The following is a 19,019-nucleotide window of genomic DNA, read 5'->3' as shown; positions in this document are numbered from 1 at the left end:
TTTGTTGTGAGGCGAAGGAAGCGGCACGTCCGACACGCAAACGCTGCGCGGCCTCGGCCTCCCGCAGCCCTTTGTGCAGAGGAACCGTCCTGCATTAAACCGTGTGAAATCCAAACCTCTCACAACAGCCGAGTCGAGCTGCCTGCTTAAGTGAATCAGAAAAGGAAGCGAAGTGAAACTCATCCTGCATTTCCAGTTGATAAATTTAGAACTCGGCTGCTGTGGTAAATTTGCTTAATTCCAAAATATGCTCCAGCCTGACTGGAGAAAGTGCTGCAAGAACAGCTCCCGCAGTCAGCAATGTGGAAAACAAACAAAACACCACCACCAAAACAGGTTTGTAAAAGCCACTCAGGGGTTTGATTAAAGCAAACCCACACACTTACCAGAGTGTAAAAGCTTCCTGAAGCTGCCAAACTGGCTCTGAACCGTAGCAGCAGCCCCAAAACGCTGCAGGCCTGGTCTAAGAGAAGAAACCTTTCAGTTCCCTTTCTGGTGGTACTTCTACTTCGGCACCTTCTCCCAGCCTGCTGCAAGAAGTTTACTGGGTTCCAGTAAGTAAAAACGTTCATCTCAAATCCCAGTTCTCCCAAAAAGTGCACCCAACACCGTACGGAGACGTCCCCTGTAATTCTTTATTAGAATCATGGATGAATATATTTTAAATCAATCTAAAAAAATAATGAATCAAGGTACAGTACATGCATAAAATACAAAGTAATTTACAAACAGATCAAAATAGCATCTTCAGAACTAATACCAGGAGGAGAAATGAATTAAAAAAGAAAAAAAACCAAGTGACCGACTACAGCAATGCCTTCCGTGTGCCTTACACATCATGAGCACCGCAAGACAGAAAGGTTGGGTACGAAACGCAGCTGGCTGTCCCTACCCAGATTTGGATGTTCCCAGTGAGTCATATCAGGGTTTGAGAAACGTCGCCTACAATCAATTTACTTCCCTGTAATTGTACAAATAACTGCAGGCATTTATACAACAAACAGTTCTTTTAACTAGTGTAGAACTGCAGTGCCTGTAGCCCCCAGATCTGGGTTCAACGACTGTTTGGGAGTGGTGTGTACCGAGCGATACAACAGAAGGCACCGTCCACGTGTCCTGAACAAGCAAATCGAACAATGATTTGTACTGAGCGACAGACCACGGAAGGAAGGCATCCAGTGAGAAAACTACGCCAGGTGGTTTTGTTCAAGAATATATCCCAGAAGACCGGAATAATTTAACAATACCGGATGGAACAGAACTGAAAACTAAGAACAGGTTGTGGAAGTTATTGATTCATCAACTCAAGCATCTGACTGTATTAATATCCAAGGCATGGATTAATAAACGTGATATGTAAGACATGGTAACACCCTTCAGGTCTGTGCATCATGAAAGAGAAATCCTCAAATCCTGACAGCACCAGCACTGCAGAAGCCAACTCTGCACACAAACCTGCTGCAGGTTCCGGGGCTGAGTGACCCCACAGCGGTTCCCAGCTCCTGCTTTTGGGTTCCTCAGCAGCGGCTCCACCGCACATCACACCTCCTCGGCAGCAGCAACAAACCACAAAAGCGCGTTCACAGGTAGCAAGAACCCTGCTGCTTGGTTGCAAGAAATTCTCTTTTCTCCCCCATAATATTCTATTAAAAAAAAAATCCTTGACAGTCTGAAGATGTAGCCAAAAACATTAACTTACATTAAAATTGCACTTCAGAGCCACGGGCATTTCATCAAGCTTTAGATGCAGTATGCAACACCTTAAGACAAGGAAAGATTATCCTGCCCAGAGATATTTTCCTAGTTAACCTGACAGTAATTGCTTAGCGAGGAGCAGAATAACATCATCGAGTGCTCACTAAAGGTGTGTGTGCTCTGACTAGCGGGCATCGTGTAGGAGAGAGATCAGATCAGTTCCGAACAATTTACTGAACCAAAACCGACAAGTCGGCATTGGGAAAATACTGCAGCCACACAGAAGCAATAGATCTATAAACACTGAAATCAAAGTGTTCAAGACATGGAGAAATTCAGAAGGAATAAGCAGTAACTAAACACAAAAAAGTAACCACAAGAATTACAAATATATTTAAATCTTCGACCTGGGGAAATATACACAGCCTTTTAGGAAAGAAGGAACAATTCTATATATTCTGACAGCACTGCATCTTTGGTTTGTTTTCAGTGGTTGGAGGGACGTGAATGGGAACCACATTGTTGCTTGGAGACATATCATTTTCACGTCTGTCGGACATTTGCTTCTGGGAAACAATACGATAGATCTCTGGAAGACGAGAAAGAGCCAGTCATTACGCAGACACCAGCAACACGCCATCAGAAAGTTAAATCGGTGGGAAACTAGGCATCAAATATATAAAGATTTCCCATAGTTTTGGAAATGTACAGGTAATGCACAGAAACATGCACAAGAGGCTCAATTGTGATGCTTTCTATGTTCAGAAAAGAAAATAATTATATTTTTTCAAAAGAAATTGTTTTTTAATGATTGTTTCAAGCAACAAGAGTTAGTAAATGGACAGAATTCACCCCTTTTTTTTTTTTCTGGGAATCAGAAACTATGAACTATGTACCCCGCCAATTCCTCCTGATGGTTCCTAAGGCTCTGAGGACAGCAGTCACATGTTTACTGTTGTATCCACAACCAACAACAGGATTAAAGAGAACCACTCAAAATTTCTCTTTCTGACAGGATTCCAAGGGCAATTTCTTCTCTCTCAGCCTCCCCAGCATGTACAGTAGCTTCTCTATCATCCAAGTGGTTTTAAATCATCAAAAAAGGTTGAATATTGAGGCCCAAAAGGGGAGACCCAGACCCTTAAGCAGAACGCAAACCCTTGACAAAATTTGCTGTGTTACTGTAGCTAAACTTCAAAACTAGACAAGAAATATGGACTCCAGATGAAGGAATTCCAGCATACATCACAGAGCGTGGGTTAAACTCCTGCGCCATTCCCCGCATGCTGCCAAGTGGGGAACGCCACACCAAAAGCCTGAGATCTGTTAGTTGCCGATGTGCTGTACATAAACTCAGAGTAGCTACAACAGCACTTACTTCAGCTGCACAGAAGAGTATGGTATGTGTAGCACTTCACCCCCAGAAAGGAAATAAAGCACACCAAAAATAGAACATGGGGAACTTGACTTGCAAATTTGAGTTTTAAACCATAACAGTTGAAAAAAAAACCCAAAACAGGCATGCTAAACCTCAGTTTAACAAAAGTTGGAAAGAGTTTCACATTCAGCAAAAAGCCGGACTGAAATGACAACATGACAACTTCTACTTTGCACAACAGAAAAGCGCGTTGGCAACAAAGCCAGCAGCGCTGCCGCCCCGGCTGGGCAGGACGAGGGTGTCCGCACTTCACTGCGGAGCAAAGCGGGGAAGAGCGCAGCTCACAAACAACTCCAGCCAAACAAAGCAAAGGTCCAAGTGCTTTCCTCCAAAAGTCTCTTCTCAGCTGGATAACGACTGTCCAAACACACACCTTGCCTGATCCCAAACCAACACACGTGTTTTCCACCCATAAATTTGTCATTAGCAAGTAGCCCTTGTTCAGGATTTTAATGAGCTGCTGCTTAGCGCACACCCTGACATCATTTCAGTCCTGGAAATCCAGCAACCTTGCACAGAGAGGTCGTCTTTGCTGCCAAGGGCCGAGCACGCAGCCAAGCGCCCGCTCTTACAACATCAGGAAGAGATGGCATTGAGTAGCTAAGAAGAAAACCTTGCCCTTGACGCAACAAGCCTGCGCTGATTTAAGCTGCCAACGCAAACAGAGGCCAAGCACTCCGCACATCCACGGGATCACTGGTAAAATAAAAATCTTGCACATAAATACTGCGCTGTATGTAAGGACTGGACAAGTAACATCAGTCTTTGCAAGTGGCACTTAAAAAAATGTGCCTGTTGGCCCCCCAAACTGACAGCTCAGACTAGAAGTGTTCAAAAAACTGGAGTTTACACACACATTGTTACAGATCAAGTTACTAGGGCAACCAAGTGAGCTGCACATGTAAAAGGATTTTCCTATTTCACCCTTTCTCGAATTCACTCTTCTTTCCAACAGTCTAACACATAAACATCTTCACAGGTTAAGTGAATCCCATACAACCAGATCTTTAAAGCCACCTGCAAGCCCAGGTGGGAATTTGCAGAGGAGGATCAGCCAGGCCCTGTGTGTGTGTGCAGAAGGCTCTCGCTACCATTGATACTGGAAACTCCCCAGTAACACCTTCAGCAGCAGCAATTGTCACTTTTCCAAAGAACTTCCTGCACAAGTTCAGACTAGTCCCCAACATGAGCTGTCACACACGTCCATCATCAAGCACGGACTGGAACAGGGTGCCCTCTGTGTGACACCCTCATCTTACAGCAAAGATCCTCAGTAAACAGCCCTGAAGCCTTAAAAGCAATCTCAAGAGCACTATTTCTCTACTGATGAAGGGTCTATCCCTTCTGACTCTAGGAGCACGTTTCTGTGATCCCCAGCCTGCCCGGCAGTCCTGCAAGGACATTTACCAGCTGTGTTGCTTGGATCAACTTGCAGCAGCCCCAAGTTTGTTGCTTGCTGCCCTTTCTACCTCCCCTGCAGTGCAAAGCTTTGTGCAGCCACAGCATACTGCCCTAGACTAAAGCCTAAACAGCCAAATCCAGCCTCTCCCTCGATCAGCTGCACTCTCTTCAACCACACACAGCTGGGCTGGTGTGAAAGGGGAGGTAGGAGCAGCTTAGATCTGCTCTGAGTGGGGCAAAATGCCCAGCAGCAAAGCCTACTCTGAAACTGGTCTGCACCAAGGAATGCCAGGCTAATGAAGACATGCACTTTTTAATGAAGACACCACAATTTATGCTCTGCTCAGTAACTGAATGAGACCTTATTAAGAACATAGTCAGTAGAATGCATCACTGCATAATTGGTAACTGCGCGAGACAGGCCTCGCACTGTAAGAAGGCTGGGAAAAAGTGACACTGCTCCCAGGAGGAGCTTGCCCAGTCCTTGTCTGCTCAGCCTGCACTAGCGTTGCATTCATTTTCAGGTGTACAGAGCTAACAGAAGGGAAATCCCTAGATTTTTCAACATTAATGCTCTGTGCTGTTGTTTCCTTGGAGATGGAATTCCTTAGAGATGAAACCATGGCAGAATGCAGTGTGGGAACAGATACAGCGGAGAGCTGAGCAGAGAACAGAACCAGACTCCAGTTTACTTTAAGGATGCTTTATCCTGCTGTGAATGCTCAGAATAGATAGGATTATAATACCAGTCTCTCCTATTTTCCAGATGATACAAAGCAGCTTTGTGTGCACGACAATCAGCCCTTGAAGTCTAGACATCTTGCAGATGAAGAATTTGGATAGTGACCATTGCTGTAAGCCACAGATGGAAAAGGTCCCCAAAACCTCATCCAGTATACAGAAAGAAAAAGTTTTCTCCCCTTTCTTCCACCTATAACAGCAGCAGATCACATACTCACTTAGGCTGTGCTAACTATCAAGGTTATATATGCACTCATATTCCGCATGCCCAAAGCTGTCTATTCAAAAGGGCTTAATCTGAGAATTTGGGTGTGGTGAGGCTTAACGAAGACCCTGCTACACCTCTGAGGGAAGTTCTCTTACAAGGTTCCAATGCTGCCCCAAGCAGACCAGCTTCATTCGGGATGGTGAGGAAGGGAGCTTTGCTGTAGCCCCTGGTGGCAGCACCCTGCTCAGGAGAGATCTAAGCAGCTGTGTGAAAAGCACTGGGAGCAGCTTGGGATGTCTCCGCGATGCCGTTCCCAGCGCTGCAAATACTGGCAGAGCTGGTGGCGCAGCGTGCCCTGCCCCTTCTTCTGTCAGCCACCTCTGCTCGCAGCCTGGGGCAAAGCCCGGTGGCTTCAGCAGCTTCTTTCTTCAAAGGACAGCGAGCGTTCCACCCGCAGGCACTGTGCTCAGTGGCACGTTGCCCCTTACAGACTAACTGCGATTCTGCAGGGTCACTCTGGAAACCACATTCCTCAGGTGACTGCTCCCCTCCTTCCTTCAAAGCAAATCATTAACAGAAAAAGCCACCTGTGAAGTGTTATCGAGAAGTTTACTGGCAGAACATTTGTCCTTAACATGCCAGTCACAGCCCAAATGGAGCCAACCTGCTGCTAATGCATTATTTACTTCATCTTTATCTCCCTGAAACAGGAGCTCCTGTCTGGAGCCAGCCACATGCCCACTAATCAGCACAAGTGTTTCTCCCAGCACAGTTGAACCAAACCCTCCTGGACAAGGATCCTGTCCACATACCCAAGAGCTTTTTACCCAAAATACTGTCACAGCGACATGCAGGGAACATTGACGTTTGTGGAAAAGCAACAGCCTCAACCATCTGTCAGAGTCCACCAAGGACAAGTTTTAATCACTCATTCTCCCATTACAGACTGCTCTCCCTTACAGAAATACTAAACCAGAAAAAAAAAAAACCCAACATCCACAAATTAGAATCCAAAATAACTTCTGGAATAAAAGGTGCTGTTGGAGGCATGGGAGGAGAGATAAAGAAATAGCCTTGCCTGTGCCCAAGAGGGGAACTGCTTCCCCATGGCAACAGCAGTGTATCTATCGGCTGGGTGTCACACAGCTCTGTGGAAATACAGCAGAGCCCAGGACACACAGGAAACTTTCCACCTCCTCATCCATCACGGGTAGAGAACAGAACGGTCCAAGACGAACTGGGGACAACCAGGTGACTGGTTTATATTGGCTATGGCAGCCTGACAGTCACCTTGGGAGGAGATAAACAATGTCCGATTCATTTCTAGTTCTGTTTCATTAGTGCTGGTGCTGAAGGAGTATGAAAGTTAATCAACAAACCTTCATCTGAGAGCCCTGATTCCCACTGAAAACTGAAAGCACAGGCAGCAAGGCTGTTCTATAGCACACACAGCACATTTATCCAGAATCTGACCTCAAAGTTCAGTCTGAGAGGGGCTACCAAGGACACATGCAGAAAGGAAGAAGTTTCAGGTTTTAGCAGTTACAAGTAAGCAATAAAAATGTCTTCTCCTGAAAAATCCATGCCCAAATTCATGAGCATTTTTGACAGACTGCCTTTAGGTAGCTAGACAAAAGAGGAAATCCAGCAGGCATCCCAGATAGCATCGCATGCAGCCACTCCTTAAGCCACCCACCCCCAGCAGTTAGTCATGTAGGCAGTAAATGTATAAGCTAACATAACTTCTTTTTTTTTTTTTTAATTTGTGCAACATTGAATTACAACCAAATGACTATGCTGAAGTTAAAAGGAAACCATGTGGTTCAGCTAAAGAGGAAACAAACTCGAGTTCTAGTCCAAGCTGACAAGCATCCCCACGCACTGTTTATTCATCTAACATGGACAAGCTTTTTTGCTAGTAGATGCACAGGAGCACTACTGCTTAGGAACCCACCGTAAAAAACACAACAGAAACAGAACCTACTGGAGACCTCTTATAACTAAGGATAAGACAAGAAACAAATGGACACAGGCACATGATACTCCCGCAGCTTAACAGCTCCACTGCTAGGGTGCTCATAAAGCATTTCAAATGACTCAAGAAATGCTACAGAATATACTTTCATTACAGTAAATAACTTCCTAGCTGATTGTCCACCTACATGTTGCAGTAAGGCTAACGAGTCCTTTTTGGTTTGTTTTTAAAAGAATGTCTAAATTAGCTGGCAAAGAGAAAAAAATATTCAAAACTAACTAGGCGCCAATGTCACAGCAATGAGATCTGACAAATGGAGACACAGAGTTTAGCAGCAGGGCTACTGCTCACACCAAGCACATTGTGTAGCCCAGCACACGCTACACTGGCATGGAGGATTTCAAATTTGCAACCGGGAAACACGTTGGATACAGTCAGAAAAAACCAGATTCCTTGGCGCACTTAGAACTAAGAGACATCCCAGAACACAGGAGTCTCTCAGGTGTTTTGAAGACCCAAACTAGAGGTCTGGAGAGGCATTTGCCCAAGCTGGGAATGACAAAAGCACAAAATCCCCACCCAGCACTGCTGTCCCACTGTGCCCTGGCTGCAGCTGGTGGGGTGGACAGCAATACAGGACAGCCAGTGATTTCCACGCCAACGTGTGAATTCCTAACCTATCCTCGTAAAGCACAGTTAAGCTCCCCCACGTAGCTGTAGGTGAATGTCTCAGATTCTCAACAAGTTTCACCTATCTAAAAAGGGTTTAAACAAAAAGGAAGTACTTTATCCATGTAGCATAAAAAATGCCGCACCCGCTGCTATCATGTGTTACAGAGGCCATAAGTCCAGACAGGACTATTAAACGCAGCAATAGTGGCTGCCCTGCAGCTCAGGAGTCACTGCAGCTCAGACTAGCGATGTTGTTCAAAGGAAATCCACACCTTCATCCGTTTTCCCTTGGCAACTGCTATGGTCACCATTAAAGACAGAACCAACTAGACTGGCTTCTCCTCTGAAAAACAACATCTCTTTTAACTTGATGTTTGCATGAGAGCAGTCTATCCTCTGGGCACTCCCTATACCCTACACAAATGGGAAACTGAAAAACTAGGCTGACTAGAAACCTGGCACACATCAAAGGGAACAAGGATTCACTCCTGAGTCCAAGGCTGGCCTTTCAACTGTCACACTTTAAAACTGGACTCCAAATCTTATGGCTCTGAAGAACTATTAAATATCAAAATTTTAAACACTTTGTAAGCAAAGAAATGCCTATTTGCATCATATCCGAGCAGCCTTCTGCCCTTCCCCCTTGAAACACAAAGCACTAGATGACTCACCTGTCAGAATAGTCTGGAAAGCTGCTTCCACATTTGTAGAGTCTAAAGCAGACGTCTCAATAAATGACAAACCATTTTTCTCTGTGTGGACAGAAATACTGTAATTAGAGGGGTACACCACATATCTGTTTCCCATCTGGAAGAGCTTCTGTACCAGATTATATTTGTGGTGCTCCTGATTAGACACACGAGTAACAGGAAAAAGTATTAAAAGTTGTGGGTTTTTCCCCATTATGTCATCTGAAAGCAACACCACCCAACACCACCACTAGAATTTACACTCATCCTCAAGCACAGGGCAGTGCTGTGTTACTTTGAGGCACATCTTCCTGCATGACTGAAAGTGAGAATTTGTTGCACTTTCCAGAATTGTGTGAGGAAGCTTCTTGGATTTTCTTTAACCTCATCGAGCTTCACCTCCCACCTGCTGGGATGTCACCGCAGCTTATTTAGCAGGACTAGCCCTACTGGGGCGTGACAATCCCTCACCTGCAGACAGGGATCCTCACTGACCATAAACTCCGCAAATGCAGCTACAGCAAAGTCTTAATGTAAGAAACCCAGGTACACTCCTGGATTAAAGAAATCTGGCCTAAAACAAGGTAAGATTTACAGAAACTAGAATTACTTTTCACAGATGTTAATTGCATAACAAGAGTCAGAAAGCTGGTTTAATGAAAGTCTGTTCAGCCATGGGCATCTGCATAGGGGTCCAGATCAGTTGGTACAAAGATAGCAATATACAGGTGCAAAACTACCACGATACAAGAAACACAAACTTAAAGCCATAGGCACAGTTTCTGCGAGAAAAGCAATGCACAGGCAAGAGAATAAGTCTGGTTTAAAATCTTCAAGTGCCTCTAGCTGCTTCATGAAACCACATCAGCGTGCATGTTCTACAAGACCACCTTTTTGACTGAATTAAAGAGGCAACCACCAGTATGTGCCACTGAGGAACATCACCAGCAGCACTCTTTTATCCCTCCTACCAGCACACTCGCATATCTTAGACCAAGGAGGCAGGTCCCTAAGCAGTTAACGTTAAGAAATTATTTGGAGTTCACCAACCTGCAAAAGCTCTGGCCTCATCTGTAGGGACTGCTCTCAGGTGGCGCAAGTCACTTTTGTTTCCCACGAGCATGATGACAATATTGCTGTCAGCATGGTCTCTCAGCTCCTTCAGCCATCGCTCTACATTCTCGTAAGTAAGGTGCTTAGCAATATCATACACCAATAATGCCCCTACAGCGCCGCGATAGTACCTGTTGGTGAAGAGACGTGTTAGAGAACGGCAAGAAACATTATTAAAAGTGACAAGTTACTGTGCAATAATGGGAAACAGCTATTACTAAGACAGCAATACAAGAAAAGACCCAGAAGCAGGCTAGGTGGGAGCTGAAGCAGTGAAGTAGCGCATCCTGGCTGGGGTTACAGCACAGCATCACCGGAGCAGCCAGGACAACTGAGAGTCCAGGGGGTAAGCAGAGAACCCAGCACCCCAAAAATGAAGCTCTGAAATCTGTGGGAGCTACTGTCACCTTCAACCTCTGATCCACTTCGGAGAAGTCTCCCCCACCCATCACCGTGGGTGCAATACGGGCACAGCCCATAGTGATAGACTTTAGAATGACTCACTGGATCATAAAAACCATCAACCTCATTTATTCCCTTTACAAAAGGCCATAGCTGCTCTCCTTTCAGGCCAGAGAGAGGCACAGTAACACATTCAAGAAGAAACAAGCTGTGTTCTCCCACCCCACAAGTACCTCCAGCTTCACTTAAATCCCGCTTTTGCCATGCTATTTTTTTCCGATTAAATAAGCAAGCAAAATAAGCAGTCTTTCCTTACTGCTGGTCTCAGGTTACCACTGATAACACCTCCATGAACACTGATATTACTTTATCAATCACTTGCATTGAAATACATCTCTCAAAGCTCTTGCATTCTAGGCTTGAAATGCCTCCAGTTACACATCACGAGAGCACTGAAAGGCAAATCAGTTTGTGCAGGGACACACTATATCAAGTTTCTGAACTGAATAATATTTAATCTTCCTTCCCCCATAGGCTGTGGATACTACATGATAAAATAACAACACCCCCCGCTTGCAGTTTCTGAGGAATCAGAGGTGTTCAAAATTACCCTCCTCAGCAAAAGTCTCTCTTCAGTCACACAAGCTCTCACTTACGCTGATGTTATAGCTCGGTATCGCTCCTGCCCTGCTGTGTCCCATATCTGAGCCTTTATTGTCTTCCCGTCAACTTGAATGCTTCTTGTTGCAAACTCTACTCCAATGGTGCTTTTGCTTTCCAAGTTAAACTCATTGCGAGTGAAGCGAGACAGAAGGTTACTCTTGCCTACTCCAGAGTCTCCAATAAGTACAACTAGAAGACAAAAATGACATGAGAATCAGATTCCAGATGTAGATAATACGTTGACAATCACCTGCAATAAACATTTATTTTCCAGAGTGAAACATTAAATAAAAGAATGGCAAAAACACCACCTCTGTCGTGGGTTTACTGTGCAAATGTTGACATTTCTGGAGCACCAGAGCTGCCACATTCACCAGTATTTTGAACAGACATTAGCCTTGGCTTTTACTTGTTACACTTCAGTCTCCTTTGCCCAACATGGAAGAACATTCGTCCTCCAGGAAGAATGTACACGGCTGTCACTGCAAAAGTCGGAGACAGTTTCATTTCACCTCCTTGTAACAGCACTAGAACTAAAAAACCAAAAAACCCCACACCACACAACTGAAATCTGCTTTGCTGAAGAAGTCCAAAACACAGGGCAGGCAGCAGACCCTGCCTGTGTTTTATACTCTTCATACCTTTGCAGAAGAGTCAGAAAATGGAAAAAAAGAACCATCAAACCCCCAAGAAACACAAGACCACGATAACCCTGATGGCCAGTTTAAAATGTCAGCCTAGCCACAGCACTCTGCCCTTTGGCAGTCTATCACCGCTGTGGACACTCCTAGCCACTTTAGGCCAGAGCCTAAAACCGCTCTAAAATAATGCCAGGGTATCGCTGGGCCTCAGAATTAGAACCACCATCCACTCCCCCTTCCCCAGATCAGCCTGACTCAGTCCAGTGCCAAGCAAACTAATTGGAAGGATTCAGCTATGCTTGATGAGAGATGGACAGAAGGTCTAAAGTCCAGTTCCTGCAAGAAGAAAAGCATCATGAGGATTTGCTGCAATATCTTGTAATGCTGAGTTGAAAGGTGCAAGTTTAAGTGTAACTTAAAACTCACTCCCAAGGCCACTGGATGATACATATTCACACCCTTGAGCCACATCAATGGGAGCCTCCTGGGATGATCTTACACCCTCAAAGTTCTGAATTGGAATCAGAAGGAAATGGAGGAAAAGAGGATGAGTAAGATCCTTGAGAAGAAAGGCTGATAACCTTTAAGTTTGGTGGTGAATCAAGGCCAATCCAAGCAAAAGAGTGTGTGCTCAGGTGACAAAAAAATGTTGTGGCTATGCATGTTCAGGAAAAAAAAACAAATATTTGTTCAGTAACATATATCATCAACAGTTAAGACACTGCAACACAGTGCTAAAGATGCTGTATGGTACAACAGAGGAATGAGTCCAGCAAACACATTTCAATCACATGAGAAACCCCACCGAGTCTCAGTTGAGCAGCACAAACACTCCCATCTGCTGCTGCGCCACACAGCAGCCCTCTGGACACCATCTCCTATTTAAATAAGGCAAAACAATTCTGACAAATGGGATTTTCTCTGACTGTAAGGGCAAAGAAGCGCCTTTTAAATACCCTCCATAAAATAAAAATTGCAGCAAATGCTGGTTTCAAGCATGGCCTTGTAGAGAATACTTCATTAAAATAAACATCTTTGCAGCTTCCTCTGCCAGCTGACTCAGCACACAGCCAGCCAAACTACACAAGTTGCATAAAGCAGAGAGTGGCTCTGTTAACCGCTTCTGTTCACCAAGGTCACAAGCACAGGCAGGTGACAAGCACAGATGCTGAATGTGAACAGGATTCTGCTTTCCTAGGTGACAGGTCAGCACCATGCAGTGCCCTGAGACTGCTCAACAGCTTTGCTGGCACAGATGCTAAACCGTAACAAACTTAGTGCAGGGGACAGGGCACCTAATTGCATCATCACCACCTGGCAAACTGTCATAGCTCTCGTCTTTCATTGGCAAATAAGCTCTGCAGTGCTATTTTGGCAGGTTTAGGCCACAGTTTGAGATGACATCATATTTGTGTTCACTGGGATGTGTTACTAACAAGTTCCTAGGAGGCCAGAGTTGTCAACTCCCTCCGCACACCTCAGTCCTGCACTCACCCTGTGTTAGCTTTGGCAGTGGCTAAAATCTTCTCTGAATAAGGAAAGCAATCTACACACATAATTTCCTTTTCTTAACAGGTTGCATCATACACCTATTAAGTATTCCCCTCAAACATTTTTGTCATTCAGTCCATATTTCAAAGCACAGCTTTAAATCATTTAATAGACTGATCATTTTCATTCTCCTGCCAGGTTTTTTCCTTACTTTGTCTGAATCCCATGCTGCTTATGTTCGGAATGGTTTCCAGCACCAGATTAATATGTCCCAATTAAGAGGGGAAAATATTAGACTTTCCTCCTTGAAGTAAGCTATTTCCTCTACTTAATTAGGCCACTGCAGCTCCTCTTGAACACAGCCACAAGAGCAGCTTGCGATGTCAGCAGGCGCCTGAGACTCCTCAGACTATCTGCGTTTCTGCCAGTCTGAGCAAGTATCACTCTTTGAACACAATTACAAACTGAAACAGCTTTAACAGCCACTCATATTATTAATTTTAATGTTGCTTTTCTTATCAAAGACTTCATTTCGATATTTTATACTACACAATGTTCCCATGTATCATATTCTTAGCACAGAAATACAGGAGTGACCCTGGATAGCTGAGTCCCATTCAAACTCTCCCAGGCAGTTTCTGAGGAGGAAATGACATTATCTAGTACCATATTAAAGGTAATTGTTCCTGCGCACACACTTGAATTGGGCTTTTCTTCCAGAAACTCGCTCCTAATGGTTAGAAATTGCCTTCTAATTTTCAGAAGAAATTAGCAGTCAGCTGATGGTGGTGTTCATGCGCCAGCATTGTCCATTAGCTTATTAGTTTCTCCTCCCAGCGGTGTTTATGCTGAGGTATTTACAGAAAGCAACCACATCTTCTCTCAGCTTTGTTCTGCTAGCTAAGCATGCCAACCTCTCAAATGTTTCCTTATAAACAGACTGGACATTTCCCCAAACATCTCAAATTTCTTTTCCACCCACTAGCAGGCAGGTCGTTCTTACTGGTTTAGTGATGTGCCAGTTCAGTACTCGCAAGCATATGCTTTAAATCAATGCACGTGAGTATCCAGACCATCAAGCACCCCAAAGGTTTTAGATAAGAATTTGGTGGAGGAGGGGGGAAGAGCATGAAGTCCAGCCTAGTGTATAAATTCCATTCTGTATTTCCGGGTTTATTTTTGTAGAAGACCAAACTAAGAATTCAATTCCCTGTGTTGCACGAAAAGCAATTTAGAGAACTACGTCAAGAAAGGATTATTATTTTTTCACCAACATTCCAGCTCACTCACCCTATTTTTATTTCTGTTAACCTCTAACATAAAGTATTTTCTGAAAATTTCAGCTATCTCATTAAATATGTTACTGACAACCTAATCAGACTGAAAATAGAAAGTCCAGCACGATGGGCTTGTATTGTCTACAGTAAAAGTTATCACACAAGTTGCATATTCCACAATTCAAAATAAGTACACCAGCACTAAGGGATTAGAATATCTCAAAACTCTTGTCTCTGCATTGAGCTCTGCTATTAAGAGGCATCTAGATGAGGAGCCTGGACACATCTAACACAGCAAAGGCACAGGGCTTGCTGCTCCTGTAAAAATCAATAGGTCTCATGAAACCTCTTTTCCCCACAAATTTCTCAAAACACTCAAGGGAAAAAACGTGTTTTCTAAAACCAAAGCCAGTAAGTTTGTTCGGTTTCAGAGCCTTTCCTCAATATCAAAGCAGAGTTGGAGAAATGAACATGATGCAAAGTAGGAAGCTGATGGCTGGAACCAGAGTTTTTCTAACAAGAAGGTGAATGTCACCACAAGTAAGGAACATGTTCAGAAATGAGAAGTTTGACCCCAAACCCAGAGTTCCTGATGGTCAAGGTGCAGACATAATCCTGTGAAGCTTTGTCCACAGAAAACATCTACAAGTGCCATTGCTGTGATAAATACTCATCTGCTGCAACTACACTAATCAAAAAGAGTTAAAAGTTCCTGCATTTAAGCCAGGCTTAATTTATTAAGTAATAAAGTAATTTCCTTATGTCACCATTATATTTTCCTCCCATTAAAATTAGAGCAAGATTTCTACAAACTGGACTTCATAGGTCCTGCATTTCCTCAAGCGCGGTGCTGGGAACAACAGACACTGCTCCCAACTAAACTCCCAAAGTATGGAAGAACACAAAGATATGTAGCTGGACAAGAAGAATGCACCAGAAATTATCTTTTTACAAGCTAGGCTTAGGCTCTAGTACATGTTGAAGTTTTGCAACAGCGTCAAGAGAGAGGTATTTTGTAACAGGTACTGAGATTCAATGGTCCAGCAGCACGGGTGGGCTCAGCTTACCTCCACCAGCAGAGTCAGCCAGATTTTGACATCCAGCTGCTATCAGCGGCTGACAGTACCAAACCAGAAGCCTCGCGTGGCAGTTTAGCTCAAGAGCAGCAAAAGACAGCTAGACTAGAGAATATCACCTAATTATTTCAACCCAAGCCAAACCCTGAACTTGGTCCCCCCAACCTACAGTGTCCCTTCAAGTTCATAAAACCAGGAGAGCTGGCTGAGTTAAGTGTCTGCACAGACCAACACCCAACCTGACTGTCTTGAACTGCTGTCTGGGAAACATTACGTGTGACAGAACAAACAGGATAATCTTTGTCCCAGCAAGCCCAGCATCTTCAAACAAGCAGTATCTGCAGACCTGCCCCTGTAATCGCCGCACTAAAACACCCTGATGGACATTTTTCTTCCTCTATAAATTTGTGCAGCCTTTCAAACCCATTTATAGTGTCTATGGCAATGCACGACTCCAAAATTTGCATATACATCTGTGGAACTTTCTGTCCTTCTGTTTTTGCCTGCTGCTCAATAGAAGCAGCATTGCAGATACCCAGAGAAATCATGACAAACAGTCAATGCTTTCTCTATTTGCCCTTATCACTCACTGGTTTAATTCTGGTAAAAGTTGTACATCACATCAGTACAAGGGATACGAATCCAGCAGGTCTCTTCTGATTGTGATATCCTTCTCCATCTTCTTAATTCTACTATATCGCTTTCAAAATGAGTATGCCTGTCCTGCCTACATTTCCCCTCAGGCCCCAAGGTGCTTATATCTCCGATTCAAACATCAGTTCAATGTCCTCCCTGAGTTCTCATTTCCTTTTCCAAGAGTTTTTAACCTCCCTCTTCCCTTTTTTGACGAGTTTCTGGTAATGAGACATTAATTCCAGAGACTGATGCGCAATAATTTCAAGATCATTCCAGAGCAGTGACAGCTTGTTGAAAAGCACCATCACCTTTGGGAAGCTGCAAAAGTTTCCACAATTTGTATTACTCTGCATTTGTTATGTTATTCCAGCTGCCACATTAATCCCAGTTATATGACATTGCATCAACTTCCTGCAGTCGACTCTGGCTTTACAAAACCCAGATTGCTCATCTGCGCAACACCATTTTCATACCATTCCCTGCACTCCCAAGAGCTTCTATAAACTACTCTAAACAGAAAAAGCTTTAGGAGGGGCAACCAATCAAACCAGCTTTGAACTTTTCTATATAACTTGATCCCAACTCAATTATTTCCCAATTATATAAGGAAGCAGGTCTAATAAAAGATACGACCTATCCCAACAAACTCTGCATCACAGGCTAAAACATTAATTATGAGTAAAGTGACAGAACTGCATGAACAAGTACAAGTAACGCAATGGGTTTGGTAACTTGTACACATGAAATATGTACAAAAAGGTTGCTTAACACAATTAAACTAGTGGTCAATGCTGCAGGCTGAGCAGAGAGGCCATTCTTGGTACTTCCCAATTTGATTTTAATAGCTGTACAGTTGGGATCTACAGCTAGAGATAATATGACATTCCACATGACAATTGGATAAAACAGGCAACAACAACAAAAAAAAAAGGTAACTCCTCAAAGTTATTACAGGAACTTAAGGGTACAGAAAAAATAAAACCAGTGATGCTTTCCTTTACCCAAGTTTCATGATGGGTCTCTCACCATCACAACCTAACAAGCAATACTCTAAATCCTAAACTCAAATTTATAATGCCACACTGCAACAAACAGCTATTTTTTGCAATGCTTTGCTTGCTTTTGCAGCAACGGATTTAAAAAATTGGATCGTCAACTTGAAAGCATCAGCATTTCTGTACATGTTTCACAATACGCTTCATGAACCTTTACGGCAAGCTGGTGTTTTACTCCGCAGGGAGTGAAAACTGAGTCCTTAACTGCAACATTTTAACCCAAATTGGTGCTTTGCGGATGACAGAGGGGCATCAGCCTTGGAACATAAGGGATTCCTGACCTTCTTTGCTTGGTGTGGGATGAGTTGCCAGGACAGAATTTAACCCAAGATGCTGCTGCAGAGCTGACAGAGGGACACCAGGCCTAGAAAATAAGGGATTCTTGACCTTGTCTGCTGGGTGCGGGATGCGGTGCCAGGGCAGGACGAGAGCACTGGGTGTGAAACAGCCCTCACCAAGGGCTCAGAATACAGAATGCAGCAAATAACGCCACTTTATTAAATTAGCTGCATCATCTACCAACGCTGAGCATATAACTCATTGACTTTACAGCCCCATTTAATAGCTGGAAAAGGAAACAGCCCTTATCAACCCTGGGCATCCGCACTGCCGACCTCTGTTCGCCGGCCCAGCCCGGGCCTGTTCCCGGAGCAGAAACCCTGGACAAGACACAGGCCGGATCGCCGCAACGAAACCCGCCCAAATCTGGCGCTCTGGGGCCTCCGTTCGCCGATCGAGCTCCAGAAACGGGCGAGTGTGGCGATACCCGGCCCGGCAAGGCCCACACGGGGTGCTCGGAGCCCCCCCCGCCCCGCAGCCGCCTTGGGGAGCCGGGACCCGCCTATGGGCCCGGGCCCCTCTCCCCGCCCTCCCCTTGGCTTGCCGGGGCTGAGCGGCGGCGGAGCGGGGAGCGGGCGGCCTGGGGCGCGGGGGGTCGCGCCGTGAGGAGGCCGCTCCGCACCCCCCACCATAGCCGGGACCCCCTTCCCCAGCGCGGGAACGTGACCCCTCCAGTTGCCGTGGGGATGAGGCGGCGCGGCTGTTACCTTTGAAGAGATAATCGTACTCGTCGTCGCGGGTGCCCATGGTGGGAGCGCCGAGGTCTGGGAGCGGGAGCCGGGCCCCTCCCTGCAGCCGCCGCAGCGCTTCCGCCCTCCGCGCTCTGCCCGCCCACACGCAGGTGCTTCCGGGGCAGCGCCGCGGTGACAAAAAACTCCTTCCGGGGTAGAGCTGCCCGTGCGGCTCACCCCGTTTCGAGGGGACGGGGCCCGCAGCGGAGCGGCAGGACGGTTCGGCCCGGCTGCGCTGAGGCCGCGCGGGCACGTCCCGTCACCCGCCCGGCGGTCACGGCAGCGGGAGCAGGGCGGGCGGGAAGCGACTAGTGCCGGCCGGGAGGTAAGTTGGATAGCGCGGTTCCATGGTGTAATGGTTAGCACTCTGGACTCTGAATCCAGCGATCCGAGTTCAAATCTCGGTGGAACCTTCTCCTTTTCCTCGCCTCCTTTTATTTTTTTTTTCTTTCCACACGACCTCCTCTGCCCAAATTAAGCCCCCCGGGCTCCTTCACACAAAAGTTCAACAGCCACACCTCACCTCTGCACTCTGCACACCATCCCCACCACACCATGGGGGCCCCCACCCAGGCGATGGCTCCTACTCCAGGGCTGCCCGCACCCCCTGCACTTCCGCGTGAAGCCCCCCAGGCCCATCCTGTGAACCAAGCCAAGAGGGGCGAAGAAGCCGATGGCGCTGGAGGTGGAGGTGTTGGAGATGTCAACGAGCTCTTCCAGCTCTTGAGGTGAAATAGCCCACGAGCACCCGCCAACCCACTTCTCCCTCCCCAGAT

At 45.5% G+C, this 19,019-nt stretch overlaps 1 protein-coding gene across 1 annotated transcript; it reads right to left on the bottom strand.

The window, feature by feature from the left end:
* Positions 1 to 615: 615 nt before the first annotated feature.
* On the bottom strand, positions 616 to 18,351 carry RAB11A (RAB11A, member RAS oncogene family). Its single transcript, XM_080351469.1, has 5 exons — positions 18,220 to 18,351; positions 10,991 to 11,186; positions 9,870 to 10,063; positions 8,802 to 8,882; positions 616 to 2,284 (listed from the first exon to the last, which is right to left on the bottom strand). Exons 1-5 carry the CDS (start codon positions 18,257 to 18,259, stop codon positions 2,145 to 2,147), a joined length of 651 nt encoding a protein of 216 aa, XP_080207595.1. The 5' UTR covers positions 18,260 to 18,351; the 3' UTR covers positions 616 to 2,144.
* Between the last annotated feature and the right edge of the window lie 668 nt (positions 18,352 to 19,019).

Source organism: Nesoenas mayeri (assembly GCF_963082525.1).
Source record: "Nesoenas mayeri genome assembly, chromosome: 11".
NCBI classification, from domain to species: Eukaryota; Metazoa; Chordata; class Aves; order Columbiformes; family Columbidae; genus Nesoenas; species Nesoenas mayeri.
The sequence above is the reverse complement of the archived record's forward strand: the minus strand, read 5'-3'. Positions and strand labels throughout refer to the sequence as shown.